The sequence below is a fragment of the Cetorhinus maximus genome, chromosome 5, assembly GCF_964194155.1.
Source record: "Cetorhinus maximus chromosome 5, sCetMax3.hap1.1, whole genome shotgun sequence".
Lineage (NCBI taxonomy): Eukaryota > Metazoa > Chordata > Chondrichthyes > Lamniformes > Cetorhinidae > Cetorhinus > Cetorhinus maximus.
Window position 1 is genome coordinate 40390116 of NC_135883.1, and position 18502 is coordinate 40408617.

Sequence of the window (18502 nt, forward strand, 5' to 3'; positions counted from 1 at the left end):
CCCTGCATATTCCCCACTCTACCATTACCATCAAGCTGGGGGATCAACCCTGGTTCAATAAACAGTGCAGGAGGGCATGCCAGGAGCAGCACCAAGCATGCCTAAAAATTAGGTGTCAACCAGTGAAGCTACAACATGGGACTACTTGCATGCTAAGCAGCAGGAGCAGCATGCAATAGACAGCACTAAGCAATCTCACAACCAACGAATCAAATCTAAGCTCTGCAGTCCTGCCACATACAGTCATGAATTGTGGTGGACTATTAAATAACTAACTGAAGGAGGAGGCTCCAAAAATATGCCAATTCATTATGATGGGGGGGCCAGCACGTCAGTGCAAAAGACAAGGCTGAAGCATTTACTACAGTCTTCAGCCAGAAATGCCAAGTGGATGATCCATCCTCGCCTTCTCCAGAGGTCCCCAGTCTAACAGATGCCAGTCTTTAGCCAATTCAATTCACTCCATGTGATATCAAAAAATGGCTGAAGCCACTGGATACTGCAAAGGCTATGGGTCCTGACAACATTCCAGCAATAGCACTGAAGACTTGTGTTCCAGATCTAGCTACCCCCTAACCAAGTTGTTCTAGTACAGCTACTACACTGCCATCTACCCGGCAATGTAGAAAATTGCCCAGGTATGTCCTGTCCACATAAAGCAGGACAAATCCAACCTGGCGAATTACCACCCCATCAATCTACTCTCGATCATCAGCAAAGTGATGGAAAGTGTAATGGACAGTGTTATTACGCGGCACTTAATCAGCAATAACCTATCATTCTGGCGCTGAGTGTGGGTTCTGCCAGGACCACAGCTCCTGACCTCATTATAGCCTTAGTCCAAATATGGACAAAAGAGTTGAACTCAAGATGTGAGGAGAGTGTGGCTGCCCTTGACATCAAGGCAGCATTTGACCAAATGTGGTATCAAGGAGCCCTAGCAAAACTGAAGTCAATGGGAATCAGAGGAAACTCTCCACTGGTTGGGGTCATACCCTAGCACAAAGGAAGATGATTGTGGTTGTTGGAGGTCATTCATCTTAGTCCCAGGACATCACTGCAGGAATTCCTCAGGATAGTGTCCTAGGCCCAACCATCTTGAGCTTTTCCATCATAAGATCAAAAGTGGGATGTTCGGGGATGATTGCACCACACTCAGCATCATTCGCAACTCCTCAGATACTGAAGCAGTCCATGTCCATATGCAGCACATTCTGGACAATATTCAGACTTGGGCTGATAAGTGGCAAATAATGTTCGCACCGTACAAGTGCCAGGCAATGACCATCTCCAACAAGAGAGAATCTAACCATCTCCCCTTGACATTCAACGGAATCACTATTGTCAAATCCCTCATGATCAACATCGTGGGGGTTACCATTGACCAAAAACTGAACCGGATCAGTCAAATAAATACTGTGGCTACAAGAGCAGGTCAGAGGCTGGGAATTCTGTGGAGAGTACTTCACTTCTTGACTCCCCAAAGCCTGTCCACCATCTACAAGGCACAAGTATGATGGATTACCTTCCACTTGCCTGGACACCATCCAGGACAAAGCAGCCCGCTTGATTGGCAGCCCATCCACCACCTTCAACATTCACAGCATCCCCCACCGGCACACAGTGCAACAGTGTACCATCTACAAAATACACTGCAGCAATTCGCCAAGGCTCCTTCAACAGCATCTTCCAAACCCGTGACTTCTACCACCTTGAAGGACAAGGGCAGCAGATGCATGAGAACACTGCCACCTGCAATTTCCCCTCCAAGCCACACACCATCCTGATTTGGAGTTATATCGCCGTTCCTTCACTGTTGCTGGGTCAAAATCCTGGAACTCCCTTCCTAACAGCACTGTGGGTGTGCCTACAACAGATGGATTGCAGCGGCTCAAGAAGGCAGCACACCACCACCATCTCAAGAGCAATTAGGGATGGTTAATAAATGCTGGCCTAGCCAGGGGCACCTATATCCCATGGACAAAAAAAACTGAACCAAGTCAAAGCAGATGGAGTCCTCCAGTCATATTGGTTCAAAAGCTGATGGGTCACTTAGAGCTCTGAAGAAGAGTCATACGGATTTAAAACATTAACTTTGTTTTTCTCTCTCCACTGATGCTGCCAGACCTGCTGAGTTTTTCCAGCATTTTCTGTTTTTATTTCAGATTTCCAGCATCTGCAGTATTTTGCTTTTATCTTGAGGATTGCATTGATAGAATTGGAAATTCAGACTTTGTTAGCAAGATCATTTTGCTTAAAAGTTACTGGCAAGTTCCACTAACAGATCAAACCAAATAAATCTTTGCTTTTGTAACCCCAGATGGCCTGTGTAAGGTTATGCCATTTGGAATGAAGAAGGCACCAGCTACTTTTCAAAGATTGACAAACCAAGTAATTGCTGGAATACACAATTTATTGTGTATATTGATGATCTATGGGTCTACAGTAATACTTGGGAAGAACATGTGGAACACCTAAGTGCACTATCTTACTGATTTGGTGATACATTTGGCAAAAAGTGAGTTTGCCAAGGTCAAAGTCACCCATTTGGGGCATATTGTGGGGCAAGGTCGAGTGTTGCCAGAGAAGCTAAAGTTAAAGCAATTATGGACTTTCCACAAAAAACAATAACAATTTTGATCCCTAAAACAAAATGGGAATCCACAGTTCCTTGGAATCTGCAGTTTCTACCAGAAATTTGTCCTGAATTTCAGTGTGGTAGTCGCTCCAATAACAAACTTGTTGAAGCAAAATATAAAATTTAACTGGATGGAGTCTTGTCAGACTGCCTTTGAGAGGTTGAAGGCAGTATGAATAAATGATCCTATTTTGACTTCTTCTTATTTTAATAAACCATTCAAAATAGCTATCGATGTCAGCGATGTAAGCATAAGAGCAGTATTGCTACAAGAGGATGATACAGGTATAGGGCTTCCAGTTAGCTATTTCTCAAGAAAAAGTAATACATGCCAACAAAAATACTCCATAATTCAGAAGGAAATGTTAAGTCTTGTCTCTTCAACAATTTGAAATACACGTTTTGAATAATCAAGGAGCAAAGTTAATTTACACTGATCACAATCAATTGGTGTTTTTGGAAACATTCCACATGAAGAATCTTCCGTTGTTTCACTGGATTTTTATGCTGCAGCCCTTCAACCTAAAAACTGAGCATGTTGCTCGAAAAAATAATGTAATTACTCATGCTCTGCCCAGAGTTTAAATGAAGAGTATAGGAGAAATGACAGGCTCTGAGATTTGACAATTCTATGATGTTTAAATCCTGCTAACCTTCCTTGTTACATTAACTTGCTTTTGCTAAGCCCTTATAACTTTGTAAATATATGTATAATTGTTAAATATTAATAGGTTGCCTGTACAGTATCTAATAAGGTATTTGTTCACCTGTCTATAATGATGAGAACTTGTTGTATTTCAAAGCTATTGGCTATTGTAAAGAAACCTTCACTATGGTAAAGCTTTCTTTTTCCCAAGGACAAGTATGAGGGAACCTATATTTTAAAATTTATTTTGTATGTTTTTGAGGCAGACCCTTGAAAGGGAAGCAGAAAAGGTAAACACAGAAATGAAACTGAACTTCCCAGTCTCTAAGTAAATCAGGAGCAGGCTGAAATTCCAAAATCAAAACTAAACCTTGTTGAAATCCATCAAAGGACACATCAGTCCAAGTTGTGCACTAGCAGTAGTTGAATTTGCTGATGCAGAACAGACACGCTTAAAAAGACTCAAGAAGGCGAGGCTAAATCCAGAAGCTGAAAATGTGCAAACAAAATAAGTTGTTGCAGCAGTTTTTATTACTTGAAGATAACATTAGTGCACCTATATCAGCCAGAATGAGTTGAGCAGGTTCTGCAGATGTGTGACACTTGTGGTGATGACCATGCCCATGGAACTCAGGTTGGTTGTGCGCTCCTGTCGGCTGGGGGCTTGTTCCTAGAAGGATTAGAGCTAAAATTTCTCATGAGAAAGGCAGAGTTTGAAGGACTTTGTAACTCACTGTGATCACTAAAATCTGAGTGGACTGCTAAGCCAATTCATAAAACCTATCTTAGTTGTATCGAGCCTATCATGTGCAATTTATAGCTAATATTCAACCATATTCAACCTGTTAGTTGACGTTTAGCTCATGTTAGTTCTGGATGTTAAAGTGTAGGATAGATAGTATTTAGTGTTTGCTTTGTTGATTCTTGTATAGTAAAAATTCTTCTATTTTAAACCATGGAATCTTGTGGCTTCATTCTCTGAGTAAATAACTAGGATTTCAAATATTGTCTACTTTAAAAAAAAGTTACTGGTCTCTGCTGAGATCGTAACGCTATTTATATGTTTATAAAAGAGGTTTATATTCTCTCCTGTTCACTTCTAATTTATTCTCATGCTCCCTCTTTGCCTCACTTATTTCTAATTTTAGATCTCCTCTGTATTTTCTGTATTCCCTTTGGTTTTTTACGGAATAGTGAACCTGAAATTTGTCACAGGTCTCCTTTATCTGTTTTATTTTAATAGCTATGGGCCGGATTTTCTTGGAGAAGGTTGAAAGGTCAAGTTGGGAAACTTGCTGACATGGCAGGCCTGTCTCTTTTATAAAGGCCTCCGCCTGCAACATTTTCATTCTGGGGAGGTGGGGGCAGAACGGAGTCAGGCCCGCTGCCTCTGGAAGTAGGCACAAGGCAACAATGGAGGCAGGAGGGTGGCGAGACTTGAAGGCTGAATGTCCACCTGTTTACTGGGACATCAGCCCAGTTTTAATGATGAATGCCAAGCCCTCAAACCCTCACCTACCCCACATGCCTCCCATGGCTCTTGATGCTACCCTCCCATATCTCCATGCCCCTCAAACCTCTATGTCCACTCCATGCCCCCCATACCCCCATGTATTCTCCATAACCACTCACCCTGCATCCAGAATTACCTGGAAAAACTCAGCAGGTCTGGCAGCATCGGCGGAGAAGAAAAGAGTTGACGTTTCGAGTCCGCATGACTCTTCAACAGAACTGAGTATAGTTAGGAGAGGGGTGAAATATAAGCTGGTTTAAGGTGGGGGGTGGGGGAGGGGGGTGGTGGTGGTGCGGGGGGAGAGAAGTTGAGGGTGGGGTGGTTGTAGGGACAAGCAAGCAGTGATAGGAGCAGATTATCAAAAGATGTCACAGACAAAAGGATCAAAGAGGTGTTGAAGGTGGTGATATTATCTAAGAAAATGTGCTAATTAAGAATAGATGGCAGGACACTCAAGGTACAGCTCTAGTGGGGGTGGGGTGGAAAGACTGACAAGTTATTAGTTGTAGATTTAAAATTAATGGAAATAGGTGGGAAAAGAAAAATCTATATAAATTATTGAAAAAAACAAAAGGGAGGGGGAAGAAATGGGGTGAGGATGGGGGGAGGGAGTTTAAGATCTAAAGTTGTTGAATTCAATATTTAGCCCGGAAGGCTGTAAAGTGCCTAGTCGGAAGATGAGGTGCTGTTCCTCCAGTTTGCGTTGGGCTTCACTGGAACAATGCAGCAAGCCCAGGACAGATATGTGGGCAAAAGAGCAGGGTGGAGTGTTAAAATGGCAAGCGACAGGGAGGTTTGGGTCTTTCTTGCGGACAGACCGCAGGTGTTCTGCAAAGCGGTCGCCCAGTTTATGTTTGGTCTCTCCAATGTAGAGGTGTCCTCCCTGTCGCTTGCCATTTTAACACTCCACCCTGCTCTCTTGCCCACATGTCTGTCCTTGGCTTGCTGCATTGTTCCAGTGAAGCCCAACGCAAACTGGAGGAACAGCACCTCATCTTCCGACTAGGCACTTTACAGCCTTCCGGACTGAATATTGAATTCAACAACTTTAAATCTTGAACTCCCTCCTCCATCCCCACCCCCTTTCCGTTTCTTCCCCCTCCCTTTTGTTTTTTCCAATAATTTATATGGATTTTTCTTTTCCCACCTATTTCCATTATTTTTAAATCTATGCCTGCAATTCCCTGTCAGTCTTTCCACCCCACCCCCACTAGAGCTGTACCTTGAGTATCCTGCCATCCATTCTTAATTAGCATATTCTCTTAGAAAATATCACCACCTTTAACACCTCTTTGTTCCTTTGTCTGTGACATCTTTTGATTATCTGCTCCTATCACTGCTTGCTTGTCCCTACAACCACCCCCCCGCCCAACTTCTCTTCCCCCCCACCTTAAACCAGCTTATATTTCACCCCTCTCCTAATTTTACTCAGTTCCGTTGAAGGGTCATGAGGACTCGAAACGTCAACTCTTTTCTTCTCCGCCGATGCTGCCAGACCTGCTGAGTTTTTCCAGGTAATTCTGTTTTTGTTTTGGATTTCCAGCATCCGCAGTAGTTTTTTGTTTTCACCCTGTACCCAGTATGGGCTAGCCTTAGGAACAATGCCTTTGAAATGGACTTGAAAAACAATTAAACTTAACAATATAATCAAGCTTTCAATCAGACATACCACGCTGAAAAAACATTCAAAAAAAGTTAAATTCCCGTAAGTGGTCAATCTGTTGCAAAAACTAACCACATCAAAGACAGATGGTCCTTTAATAACCTCTGAAAACTGTCCACACAGCCCTATGCTGAGATAAGTGGTTCTGGAGTTTTTGAAGCTCAGCTAAGCATTCATGATGACTTCAGCAATCAAAACAAACAATTACAGCTCCAGACAATGAAACCCATTGAAACTACAAAAAACAGATGGCTAAGATTTTCCTAATCTACGCCAGATAGCCTGTTTATTAAAGCACCCTAGGAGCAGGTGTCCTTTTTCTAAACTGCAGACGGTTTTTTTCCATATTTAATGGGTTGTAAACATTTATTTCACTTCATATCGTGATACTTAAGAGTTCTCAAGCAATGCTTTCTTCACTTTTGAATACATAATAGCACTTCTCTCAATGGGAAAGTGCTGTAATGCAACTCAACAGTTACACAATGCTGATCAACCTACAGGTCAACTTACAGGACAGAACCCTATGATAAACCACTGCAGTAAAAACACACCTAACTTACAACATAGCACCTAACCATTCAAACAGTTTTTTTTTCTTGTGTTTCAAAGCCGATTAATGGAAGAATTCTAGGAGCCAGTGACTATTTTTATATTTGGTTCCCCAATGGGTTCCTGTATCATGTCAGGTGAACCATGCTCCTTTATAGAAGGGGCCTGACCCAAAAAAATTGAAGGGGGTGGGGTTGGACTGCCCAACCCGGCAATGGAGTTGGCAAGGGTGAGAGTGCAGTATGCAGATAGCCTACACACACCCTTAACAAAAATTTCTGGAAATTGGGCCAGGAATCCCAGAATTGGGTCTCACCCACCATTTATAAAGGACTCCCAAGTTGGCCTGACTCAGTTAAATTCTGGACCTACATCTTTATTCGTCCAGGCAGCTGTTGTTTTGAATGCCCTTCCATTCCCCCTCATCTAGTCTGCACTTGAATTATTTTGAATGCCTTCCATTACTGGCTCAATTACTGTTTTGGCTGCCAATCTTTGATTCAAATGTACCTAGGCAAGAATCCTTTTCAAATCACTGAAAATAGCCCTCCTCTAAGTAATCGTTTGCGTGTTGAATGTTCTTTTTCCTTTTCTGGACCTAATGATAATGTGATCAATGTGACCCAAATGCTCTCCAACTGAAAATTTGCTTCAATTTATTTCCCAGAACTGGATCCAGCACTGCTTAAATAAAGGCAAAATACTGCGGATGCTGGAAATCTGAAACAAAAACAAAAAATGCTGCAAAAACTCAGCAGGTCTGACAGCATCTGTGGAGAGAGCGACAGAGGTAACGTTTCGAGTGCGTATGACACTGCTTCCTCTGTTGTTGGGCTAGAAACACGCTGAACAAGAATACATTGTCATCAGGAATTTTAAGTTCCCAATCCTCCCCTTTTTTGAGCCAGGTCTTTGTTGTTGCTGCTATATCATTCTCCCATGTGGCTACTTGTGCTTGCAGCTCCCCTGTTCTTCCACACTAATGCTGCATTCATTTTTCTTTTCAATTATTTATCCATTTCTTTTTTGAAAGCTATTGAATCTGCATTCCAGATCATCATAAATCACTGCATAAAAATATTTCCCATCTCCCCTCTAGTTCTTTTGCCAGTTATCTTAAATCTGTGCCCTCTGGTTTCTGACCCTACCAGTGGAAACAGTTCCTTCCCACCTACTCCATCAAAACCTGTCATGATATTGAGCATCTCTGTTGAATCTTCTATCCTTCACTGCTCTGAGAAGTACAACCCTGGTTCTCTAGTCTCTCCATGTAACTGAAGTCCCTCATCCTTGGTACCATTCTGATAAATCTCCTTTGCACCTCTGTATTTCTGTGGTGTAGTGTCTGTGTGTTTATGTAGTATGTGTCAGTTTGTGTCAATGTTGTTGTGATATGATAACAGGCACCTTTAAGAGGGTGTACTTTAACTATTGTTAATCATTACCCACCTCAACAGGATATGACATATTAGTTCCATGACTTGTAGTCAGTCTGCAAGCAGCAGGACTAGGAGTAAGGTGTGTGTATATAGTAGTCTCCCAGTTAACTGTCTGAATATAGTCTTATCTTCAAATAAAGCATCCACGTTATCATTTCATCAATCCTTGTGTATGATGGTATGTTTACGTTAAAGTGAAGAACAATGTAACAGGTGTATTTCTCTGGGTAAATGAATCATCTCTGAAATGCACATGCCTTAGCCTATGTTTACATTTTGGGGGCTTTGCCCATATTCCTGGTTTGTAAATGAAAGGACTTCATTTATATAGTGTATTTTGCTTCCTTGGGACTTGCCAAAGTGCATTACAGCTGATTAAGAGCATTTTAAGTATTGTCACTGGTGTAAAGAAGGTAATAAAGCAGCTAATTTCACACAAAGAGTATGCTGAACTGTCAGAGGTGCTTCTTTAGAGGACATAAAATATCCAGCAGCACAAAGAAGTGCAAGGAAGTTGTCCTATCCCAGTCTACCCACAGATGCTGCAAGGCCTGCTCAGTATTTTCTGCTTTTAGGTCCTAGACAATATTTATCCCTCAATCAACATTGCTGGAACAAACAGATTATTTGATCATTATTGCATTGCTCTTTGTGGATCTTGCTGTGGATAAATTGAGTTTCCTACATTACAACAGCGACGAGTTCAAAAGTTCTTCATTGGCTGTAAAGCACTTTATAGCACTCTGCAGTTGCAGAAGGCACTGTGTAAGTCCTCATTTTTTAAGCAGTTATGGAATTCTGTGTCTCCATCTGAGAGTACCTTGGTCCTTGCAATCACATCAGAGCTGGCAGTCAGCACCTGTGATCGTGCAGCACTCCCTCAGTGGGTATATCAGCCTCAATGAGATCCTCAAATCTCTGGAGTGGGGTTTTAAACCATGGCCTTCAGAAGTGAGACTGCTACCCACTGAACCATGGATGACACCTATAATAAATATTTTGGTACATTTTTATCCCTTAGGAAGAAAATGGAAATATCTCAGCAAATTAACTCATTTCTTAAACTGGGCTGAATTTGCATGGATTTTCTTGCTACTTTTTAAAAAATAAATTTCCAGTATTATTTGTGTTAAATGTCTCCTCTATATCTGTACCACACCTGCTTACTGTTGATGCAGACACACCTGACGTAGACATTGTGAGTCAGGCAGCAGCCCGCCAGCCTCTGTGTGTAGTACCGGAGACGACAGCTCAGGCGCAGTGAGCAGGGGGCGGGGAAACAGAGCGGGCTGACGCTGTGCGGCAGCACTGTAGAGGACGGCGCAGGCGCAGGCGCAGTGACCAGGGGAAAGTAGGGGGGGAGGGAAAATAGGGCTAAGACGGCGGCGCAGGCGCGGTGACTAAGGGAAGGAGGGTCAGGGCTAAGACGGCGGCGCAGGTACAGTGTCAAGAGGGAGACGGCAACGCAGGCGCAGTGACCAGCGGGAGACGGCAGCGCAGGCGCAGTGACCAGGGAAAGGGCCGGCAGACGGTAGCGCAGGCGCAGTGGCCGAGGAGACGGCGGCGGTGCAGGCGCAGTGAGGGACGGTCAGTTGGTGGGGCAGCCTGGCGCGCTAATGTCAATGTAAGGAGTTGATTGGTGTACGCGCTCCTGGGTTCATACTTTTTCCCTGGGTTTATAATTAATGAATTCAGCACTCGGCAAACACATGCACTGCGGCCTAAATGCAATGCTGAGAAGAGTGGGCATCCGAGCAGCTGCAGCAGGGCATTGAGTCTCTCCTGGACTGGGAACAAGTTTGCAAGCTGTGCGTGGGCTGCTGAAGAAGGAAGGTGGTGTTGTGTGGAGGTTGGTGCAGAGATTAAAGCTGAGCTGGGGAAGGAATGCTGGATTGCAAGAAGACAAGCTACATGGGGCGGGGAGGTTCAGTACTTTGACTTACTCTTTTACCAAAAAACAGGTGCTCCATCATCGTAAGGCAATTGCCTCTATCAAGTACTTTTATTTGTAAATAATGACTGAATGTGTATTTCTGTAACTTCCTATAGTTCTCCAAAACTTCTGCTGCTGCCCCAACTCTGGCCCATCACCCCACCATTGGCAGTTATACCTTCGGTTGTGTGCCCCAGGGTCTAATAAAAGGGCTCAGAAGGCTACATAATGAGGATCAGTTACCTTGCTGTGTATTTCCTTGAGTACAGAATATGAACCCAGTGAACATTCAGAGAAAAATGGGCAATTGAGCTGATGCTGTAGTAATTTTTATCAATTTATTGAGATGTTCAAGATGAGTAAAGGAGTTGAGGTGGGCCATTCATGGATGATGTCAGGAAGCACTTCTTCACACAAAGGGTAGTAGAAATCTGGAAATTTCAAACCAAAAGTAACAGTTGTGGTTAGGGATTAATGAAAAAAATTTAAAACTGAGGTGGATAGATTATTAGGCAAAGGTATTAGGGTTACGGAATCAAGGTGAGTAGATGAAGTTAAGGCACAGATTAGCCATGCATGGTTTAATTGGTTAAGTGAGTTTAAGGGGCTGAATGGGTCGTCATCTGCCCCTATGAGCACTTTGGCAAAAGGATCCAGGTCCACAGTAGACGATGCCAACAGAGTCTATCAAGCAGGAGGTTTAAAAGCCCGCGGAGTGTTTTTTTTAAATTCTTTAACGGATGTGGGCATCGCTGGCTAGGCCAGAAATTACTGGCTATCCCTCATTGCCCTTGAGAAGGCGGGGGTGAGCTGCCTTCTTGAACCGCTGCAGCTCATCTGGTGTAGGTACACCCACAGTGCTGTTAGGAAGGATGTTCCAGGATCTTGACCCAGTGACAGTGAAGGAACCTTGAAAAAGCTCAAAGTCAGGATAGTGTGTGGCTTGGAAGGGAAATTGCAGGTGGTGGTATTCCCATGCATCTGCTGCCTTTGTTCCCCAAGGTGGTCGAGGTCACGGGTTTGGAAGATGCTGTCGAAGGAACCCTGGTGAGCTGCTATAGTGCATCTTGTATATGTACACAGTGCAGCCACTGTGCGCGGTGGTGGAGGGAGTGGATATTGAAGGAGGTGGATGGGGTGCCAGTCAAGTGGACTTCTTTGTCCTGGATCATGCTGAGCTCTTGACTGTTGTTGGAACTTCACTCATCCAGGCAAGTGGAGAGTATTCCATCACTCTCCAGAAGTTTGTCTTTTAAATGGTGGACAGGCTTTGGAGATTCGGGAGGTGAGTTACTTTATGCAGAATTCCCAGCCTCTGGGGCTTAGACCTGATCTGTTGGTTGTGGAATCACCTAGCTCTGTCTATCGCTTGCTGCTTGTGCTGTTTGGCACGCAAGTAGTCCTATGCTGTAGCTTCACCAGGTTGGCACCTAATTTTTAGATATGCTCCAGGCATGCCCTCCTGCCCTCTTCTTTGAGCCAGGGTTGATGCTAATGATAGAGTGGGGGATATGCCAGGCCATGAGCATACAGATTGTGTTTTAGTACAATCCTGCTTCTGCTAATGGTCCATAGCGTCTCATGGATGCCCATTATTGAGTTGCTAGATCTATCTCAACTAATCTCATTTAGCACAGTGATGGTGCCACACAACTGAATGGAGGGTATCCTCAATGTGAAGATGGGACTTGGTTTCCATGAGGACTGTGCAGTGTTCATTCCTACCAATACTGTCATGGACAGATGCATCTGTGGCAGGTAGATTGGTGAGGATGAGGTCAGGCTTTCCCCTTTTGTTGGTTCCATCATCACCTGCCACAGACTCAGTCTCATAGCTGTGTTCTTTAGGACTCAGCCAGCTTGGTCAGTAATGGTGCGACCGAGCCACTTTTGGTGATGGACATTGAAGGTCCTCACCCAGAGTGCATTTTGTGCCCTTGCCACCCTAAGTGCTTCCTCCAGCTGGTGTTCAACATGGAGGGGTACTGATTCATCAGCTGAGGGGTGACAGTAGGTAGTAACCAGTAGGAGGTTTCTTTGCCCATGTTTGACCTGATGCCATGAGACTTCATGGGGTCCAGAATAGATGTTGAGAACTCCTAGGGCAACTGCCTCCTGACTGTATACCACTGTGTTACCACCCCTGGTGGGTCTGTCCTGTTGGTGGGGCAGGACCTACCCAGGGATGGTGATGGTGGTGAGTGGGTCATTGTCTGGAAGGTATGAGTTTGAGAGGATAACTGTAAGGCTGTTGTTTGACTAGTCTGTGAGACAGCTCTCCCAATTTTGGCGCAAGCCCCGAGATGTTAGTAAGGAGGAATTTGCAAGTTGACAGGGCTGAGTTTGATGATGTTGTTTCTGGTGCCTAGGTCGGGGCTGGGTGGTCTGTCTGGTTTCAGTCCTTTTAGGCTTTGTAGCGGTTTGATACAACTGACTGCCTTGCTATGCCATTTCAGAGGGCACTTAAGACTTGACCACATTACTGTGGGTCTGGAGTCACATGTAGACCAGGCCAGGTAAGGACAGCAGATTTCCTTCCCTGAAGGACATTAGTGAACCAGATGGGTTCTTACAACAATCAACAATGGTTTCATGGTCACTGTTACCAAGACTAGCTTTTAATTCCAGATTTAGTAATTGAATTAGAATTACACCAGTGTTTGGATTCGAGACCATGTCCCCAGATCTTTAGCCTGGGCCTCTCGATTACTGGCCAGGTGACATTACCACTATGCCACCACCCTCTAAGAGGGAGTTTGAGGGAGAGAAAGCCAAGGGTGGTAAAGCGCTCCACATCGTAGAGGTCCTGGGGAAAAGTTAGTTTCATTAGAAGATCTTGTGATGGATTTTGGGACAATGCATGAGCATAGGAGGGGAGATGGTGGCATAGTGGGAATGTCACTGATCTAGTAATCCAGAGATCCAGGCTAATGCTCTGGTGACACTGGTTCAAATCCCACCATGGTAGTTGGTGGAATTTAAATTAAGAAATTCAGTTAATAAATCTGGATTTGAAAGCTAGCCTTGGTGCTGGTAACCATGAAACTCTCATTGTCATAAAAACCCATCTGGTTCACTAATGTCCTTTTAGGGAAGGAAATCTGCCATCCTGACCTGGTCTGTGTACCTACATGTGACTCCAGACCCACAGCAATGTGGTTTTCTCTGAAATAACCTAGCAAGCCACTAAGTTGTACCTACAGCTGCAGAAAAATCATACCCAGATGAACTGCAGCAGTTCAAGAAGATGGCTTAGCACCACCTCCTCAATTTGGAATTGGCAACAAATGCTGGACTTGCCAGCGACATTTGCATCCCATGAAAGAATTTTTTTTAAAAAAGCTGTTTCAAGGAATGGTTCGGCAAACTTGTACAAAAGAAATGTTGCTGACTCTGAGAACCAATTTTCAAGCAGCTATTTCTCTTTTTAAGCTTGCATTAGCAATGCTGTTGCATAAATAGAAGGCAGGTTTTTCAACAAGCCTGCAAGGTAGCTCTCTGATTTTCAAAGATGTTTGAAAACATCTTGCCAATATTTTTTGTGGTCTTTTTCCCTGTAGATCCCCATTTTCTATCATGTCGTCCAGTGATGGATTGATGCCAGCAGAAAAACGTGAAAGTGAAGAAGAAGTAATATTTGTAAGCGTACGTATTCTAATGTTGTATTTTTTCTGCATGGTTGGTAATTTTTCTCTGATCACAGGGCAAACTTTGGGAAACCTCTCCAATTTATTCAAGTGGAGTTGAGGCAGCTCTTCCCATGTATCTTCCTGTGTTTTTCTCCTCCAGTGTGATATCAATGGACACAGCACCCTTTGAGAAGATGCATAGTACAAGAATGTGGGCTGGCAGGGTGCACAGCGCCACATATGCTCACAATCACCAGAAATGACTGAGGTGCTAGAGATCATTCTCCTGTGTTATGATATGGCAGGTGGTATTTGCCAGGCTGACCAAATCCCAAAGGAAAATTTGGCCAAGCCATCACAACAGTTTTATAATTTGCATTTATTACGAGAAAATTTGTGCACTGAAGTCAGAAGTAGAGTCCACTACCACCTTTGGAGATTTTGAAGATTAAATTAAAATATTTATTAACAAAAGAAAGGAAAAATTTAAACACACAAGGTTCCAATTTTGCAGTTAAACTTGGTCTTATAACAATTCCCAAAAGATTTCTACTTAACTAGGCTCCCAACTACACACCCCTTTCAGGCAAGAGTCCAAATAGATTCTTAATCTATAAAACATCCAGCAATGTTACCACAAGCACTCACTGTTGCTATAAGGGAGTTATTTCACAGCTTCTCTCCCTCTCATTCGAAAATGGAACTCCAAGGCTTTTAACAAAACCTTGCTCTCTGGAGCAAGTAAACACTTCCCTGAGGTGGCTAGAGGCTGCTTTTTCACAGATGTGTTTCACACAGTTCACCTCTCACAGGGCCACTCCCATGCAGCTTTTCATCCTCCTTTAAATATATTTTCTCCCTTTTGATCTGTAAATCCCATTGTTTCACCCTTGCTTTGGAAGTTACTTTTCCCAGAATATAAACATCTTTCATGTTGTCATTATGGCCAGCACTTTCAGGAAAAATAAGCTTAATAACTTTGCCTTATCTATTTTGCCAGTTGTAAAACGTCTTTATCATATCCCTTTGAAAATCAAAACAAGCTCTCAACTGTTCCACAAATGCAAATTCTATTCACACTGCTGGGACTTCATCTAAGCCTACCTATCTCCATTTCAAAATGCCCTTTTTTTTTTACACTTAACCCATTGATGATTCAAGCCTTGCAGTCTGTGTGTCCTTAGTTTAATTAAATTAGTCACACAAGCACAAACATACACACACAACACAGCCCCCACAAACCTGGTTTAAAGTATCCCACAGTAATATTAGGAAAAAAATAATATTTCCTTTACACCTGGTTATTCTCTGAACCACATTCTGGGCGCTCCACATCCTCCTTGTGACTTAGTAAACAGATTTGGACACAGTGCTCAAGGTCCAGTCTGACCAGTGGCCTATACCCTGTTGTTATGGCAATAAAGCATGAAGAAAACAGTGTCTCCCTGGCATGACTGACTTTGTTCCATTTTTTGCCTCTGTCACCGAGAGAGGTAATGTTTTTTTCCCCTGGTAGTCAGTTTGTTTGTAAACAGTTTGTCTCAAAAACAAATGGACGGATTTCATTGAAACTTGGTACATAAATAGGGTATGGCCCAAGGAAGAGCTGATTAGTTTTTGGTGAGGATGTGGATCTAGACCCTGGAATTTTTTTGAAGGATCCATTAGTATTAGGAGATAGGGGTGGATTGACTTTTTTTCCAGAATGTTGTGGGTTATTTTATTTGGAATGTTGTTGATTGTTTTCGGATGTCATGGATTGTCACAGCTGCTGTGGTAGAATTTGTCACAGCTGTCAAAATATGAGCAGAGCTTTCAGAGCAGGTTGTTGGATGGAGATTGGACTAAAGCCTCCTTGGTGAGATGGAAGTTCTTTTTTCAGTAAAAGATTACTTTTTTCAGCCTTATAGTTAGAGGATCAGCCAGGTAGGGAAGAGCTAATTGTAATATAATTGTAATAACGTTGAGTTAACAGTGTGACGGAGCTATATGCTCTACTGAGTGCCTTCTTCATTTGGTTTGATTCTGTTGCGTTTTTTGAGGAGCATGTTTCTTAATGGTCTGTACATTTAATTTTGCCTCATCTCTCCACCACCCACCCCCCACTCTGCCCCGGGACAGGAGTGCATAACCTGTACGCTAAACTGATTTATCAGTCCCCATGCAGCTCGGTCATTTCAAAATGACTTGAGGCGTTAGGGTCCTCGGAAGGCACAAGCCCGTTAGATGTTTTAATTCTATCTTGAAGGCATGCCCTCTAGATGCCTGAAATGCAATGGAAGAAATTGTAAAGCTGTACAAGGACATGGCATTGCTGAAGGCTTGCCAGTACATGCAGTAATGGTATTGTTGGCTAGTCTTTCCTTAGCAATTTGCTTTCTTTGTGCTATTTTCTCCTGCCTTTTGTTCATCCTCACAGATCCTCCATAGGATGTAGAGAATGTTGAGCCTGGTTATCACTTCCAAGAATGGTGCACTGCTGTCCTCTGGGGAGGGTGCCCTAAAGTACCACATAAGGAAACCCTTCTCTCCTGGCCTCATACTGCGATATTTCAATTTATCCATTGGAGTTCGAGTACTGTACTATGCCATCACTTGCCCATGGGTTTTGTTTTCTCCAAATGTGTCTTCAGTTGCCTGGAAGCCCTGGAATTCCCTTCCTAAACCTCTTGGTTTCTCCACCTCCTTTTCCTCCTTTAAGACACTCCTTAATACCAACTTCCTTGTCCTAATATTGACATGACATGTGTCAAATTTTGACAGATAATGCTGCTGTGAAGCATGTTTGGTTTGTTCTATGATGTTAAAGGCACTATATAAATGCAAATTGTTTATGCATTTTATGTTGTTTGTGTATGTCTGGCTCATCATTCTACTCTTCTCTTCTCCTCCTGCCCACCAACCTCACCAGAAGTTGGCAAATAACTAACAGAAACCTGATTGGAGGGATTCAAACCTGGGGTTTCAGGGGCAGATGAACATGGATTTGGGAGGGGACAACACGTTCAAGGATAAAAGTAAAATACTGTGGATGCTGGGAATCTGAAACCAAGAAGTGCCAGAAACACTCAGCAAGTCTGGCAGTATCTGTGGGGAGAAAAGCAGAGTTAATGTTTCACATCAATTGTGACTCTCAAGGACTTTGGAGTGGAAAGGGAGGTTGGAGATAGTGGTAGTTTGTAAAGACGGAGGGGTTGAGGGTTTTTTTGAGGAGATAGGGACAACATCTGAAGCGAGAGACCTGTTTACAGTATTAGCTAAAATTGGACCCAGGAGGAGAAGTTAGATGGTCACCATTTTAGTGGAAATTGGGTCAAGGGAGCAGGAGGTGGGACACATGAACAAGAGGAGCTCAAGAAAGGAGAGGAACAAGAGAAAAATATGATCTCAGAGCTAACGCAATGGGGAACCTTCGAGGAAGTTTGTTCAGGGGGCTAGTGGAAGGGAGGGACGAGGCAGAAGCACCTGATTGGATGGTCTCTATCTTAGTGACAAAGGTCCATGAGCTCCTCGCACTTATTGGGGAGGTGAGGGTGGAAGGAACGAGGAGAGGGGTGTAAGAAGGTGGTTTTCAGTAGAGAAAAGAAGCTAACAGTTATATTTGCATTCCAAAAGGATCCTGGAAGAGTGAGCAATTTTAACAGTCGAGAGTTGCACCCAATAGTGCTTTTTGTAATCCAGCTAGATCTAGCAGTGGATCGCTAAACCAGTTATCTGGCATATCCGTACAAGTTTACGTTCTTTGGACTGAAAGGAGTGGAAATGAGGCCTGTAACAGGGAGAATGACCTGGCTGAGAGAGAGAGTAATGATTTTTTTGTGAACTAGGGCATCCAAGGTGGTGGGGGTTGGTTCAACAAATCAGTAGCCGCGGAAATGTTGTGGTGAATGAGGGCCAGAGACAGTTGGGAATTCAAAAGTGCAGTTGTAATTGAATTGGGGGAGTTTTTTTTTACCTAGGGTAAATATAGAATGGGGTTAAGAGTTGTATCGTGAAAGGGTGAAGTAGGTGAGAAGTGATACAAGGAAGTGATCAGAGATGGCCTTGTAGGTGATGGATGCGATGAGGGTAGCATGTTACTGTGGGATGGCCATGAATATGGGTTGGAGTTGCATGGAGAGAGGGCGAATGAGGGCAGTGAACTCTAGAGGAGAGAGAGCATGATGTGTTGAGATTGAGGTGTGGACAGTACTCTTAGTCTGGTCTAACCAAGGTTCTATACAAGTGCAGCATAACTTCTCCACTTTTCAGTTCTATCCCTGTAGAAATGAAGCTCAGTGCTGTTTGCATTTTTTAATGGTATTATTAACTGCATCGCTACATTTAGTGATGTTTGTATCAGTATCCCTACTCTGATCTCTGTGTTCCTCTATCTCATTTAGACACTAGTATTCCAAGGAGTATGTGACCCAACTATCTCTCACTTAGCAATATTGAATTTAATTTGTCATGCTCATTCTGCGAAGTGAATTAGGAACAGTATGGGGTT

General features: G+C 43.3%; 1 protein-coding gene across 6 annotated transcripts in view; it reads left to right on the forward strand.

The window, feature by feature from the left end:
- The first annotated feature begins 9882 nt into the window (after window positions 1-9882).
- Window positions 9883-18502, forward strand: part of znf451 (zinc finger protein 451) — an 81318-nt gene continuing 72698 nt past the window's right edge. The window contains exons 1-2 of one of the 6 annotated variants that reach the window (XR_013576588.1): window positions 9883-10075; window positions 13945-14029. Coding sequence is in view for 5 of the 6 variants with exons in the window: in XM_078541824.1 (XP_078397950.1) it covers window positions 10068-10075; window positions 13945-14029 (93 nt within the window). In the remaining variant the exon portion in view is untranslated. Of the gene's footprint in view, window positions 10376-13944; window positions 14030-18502 lie in introns of all 6 variants that reach the window. The other 5 variants (XM_078541826.1, XM_078541828.1, XM_078541827.1 and 2 more) reach the window with 5 other exon arrangements.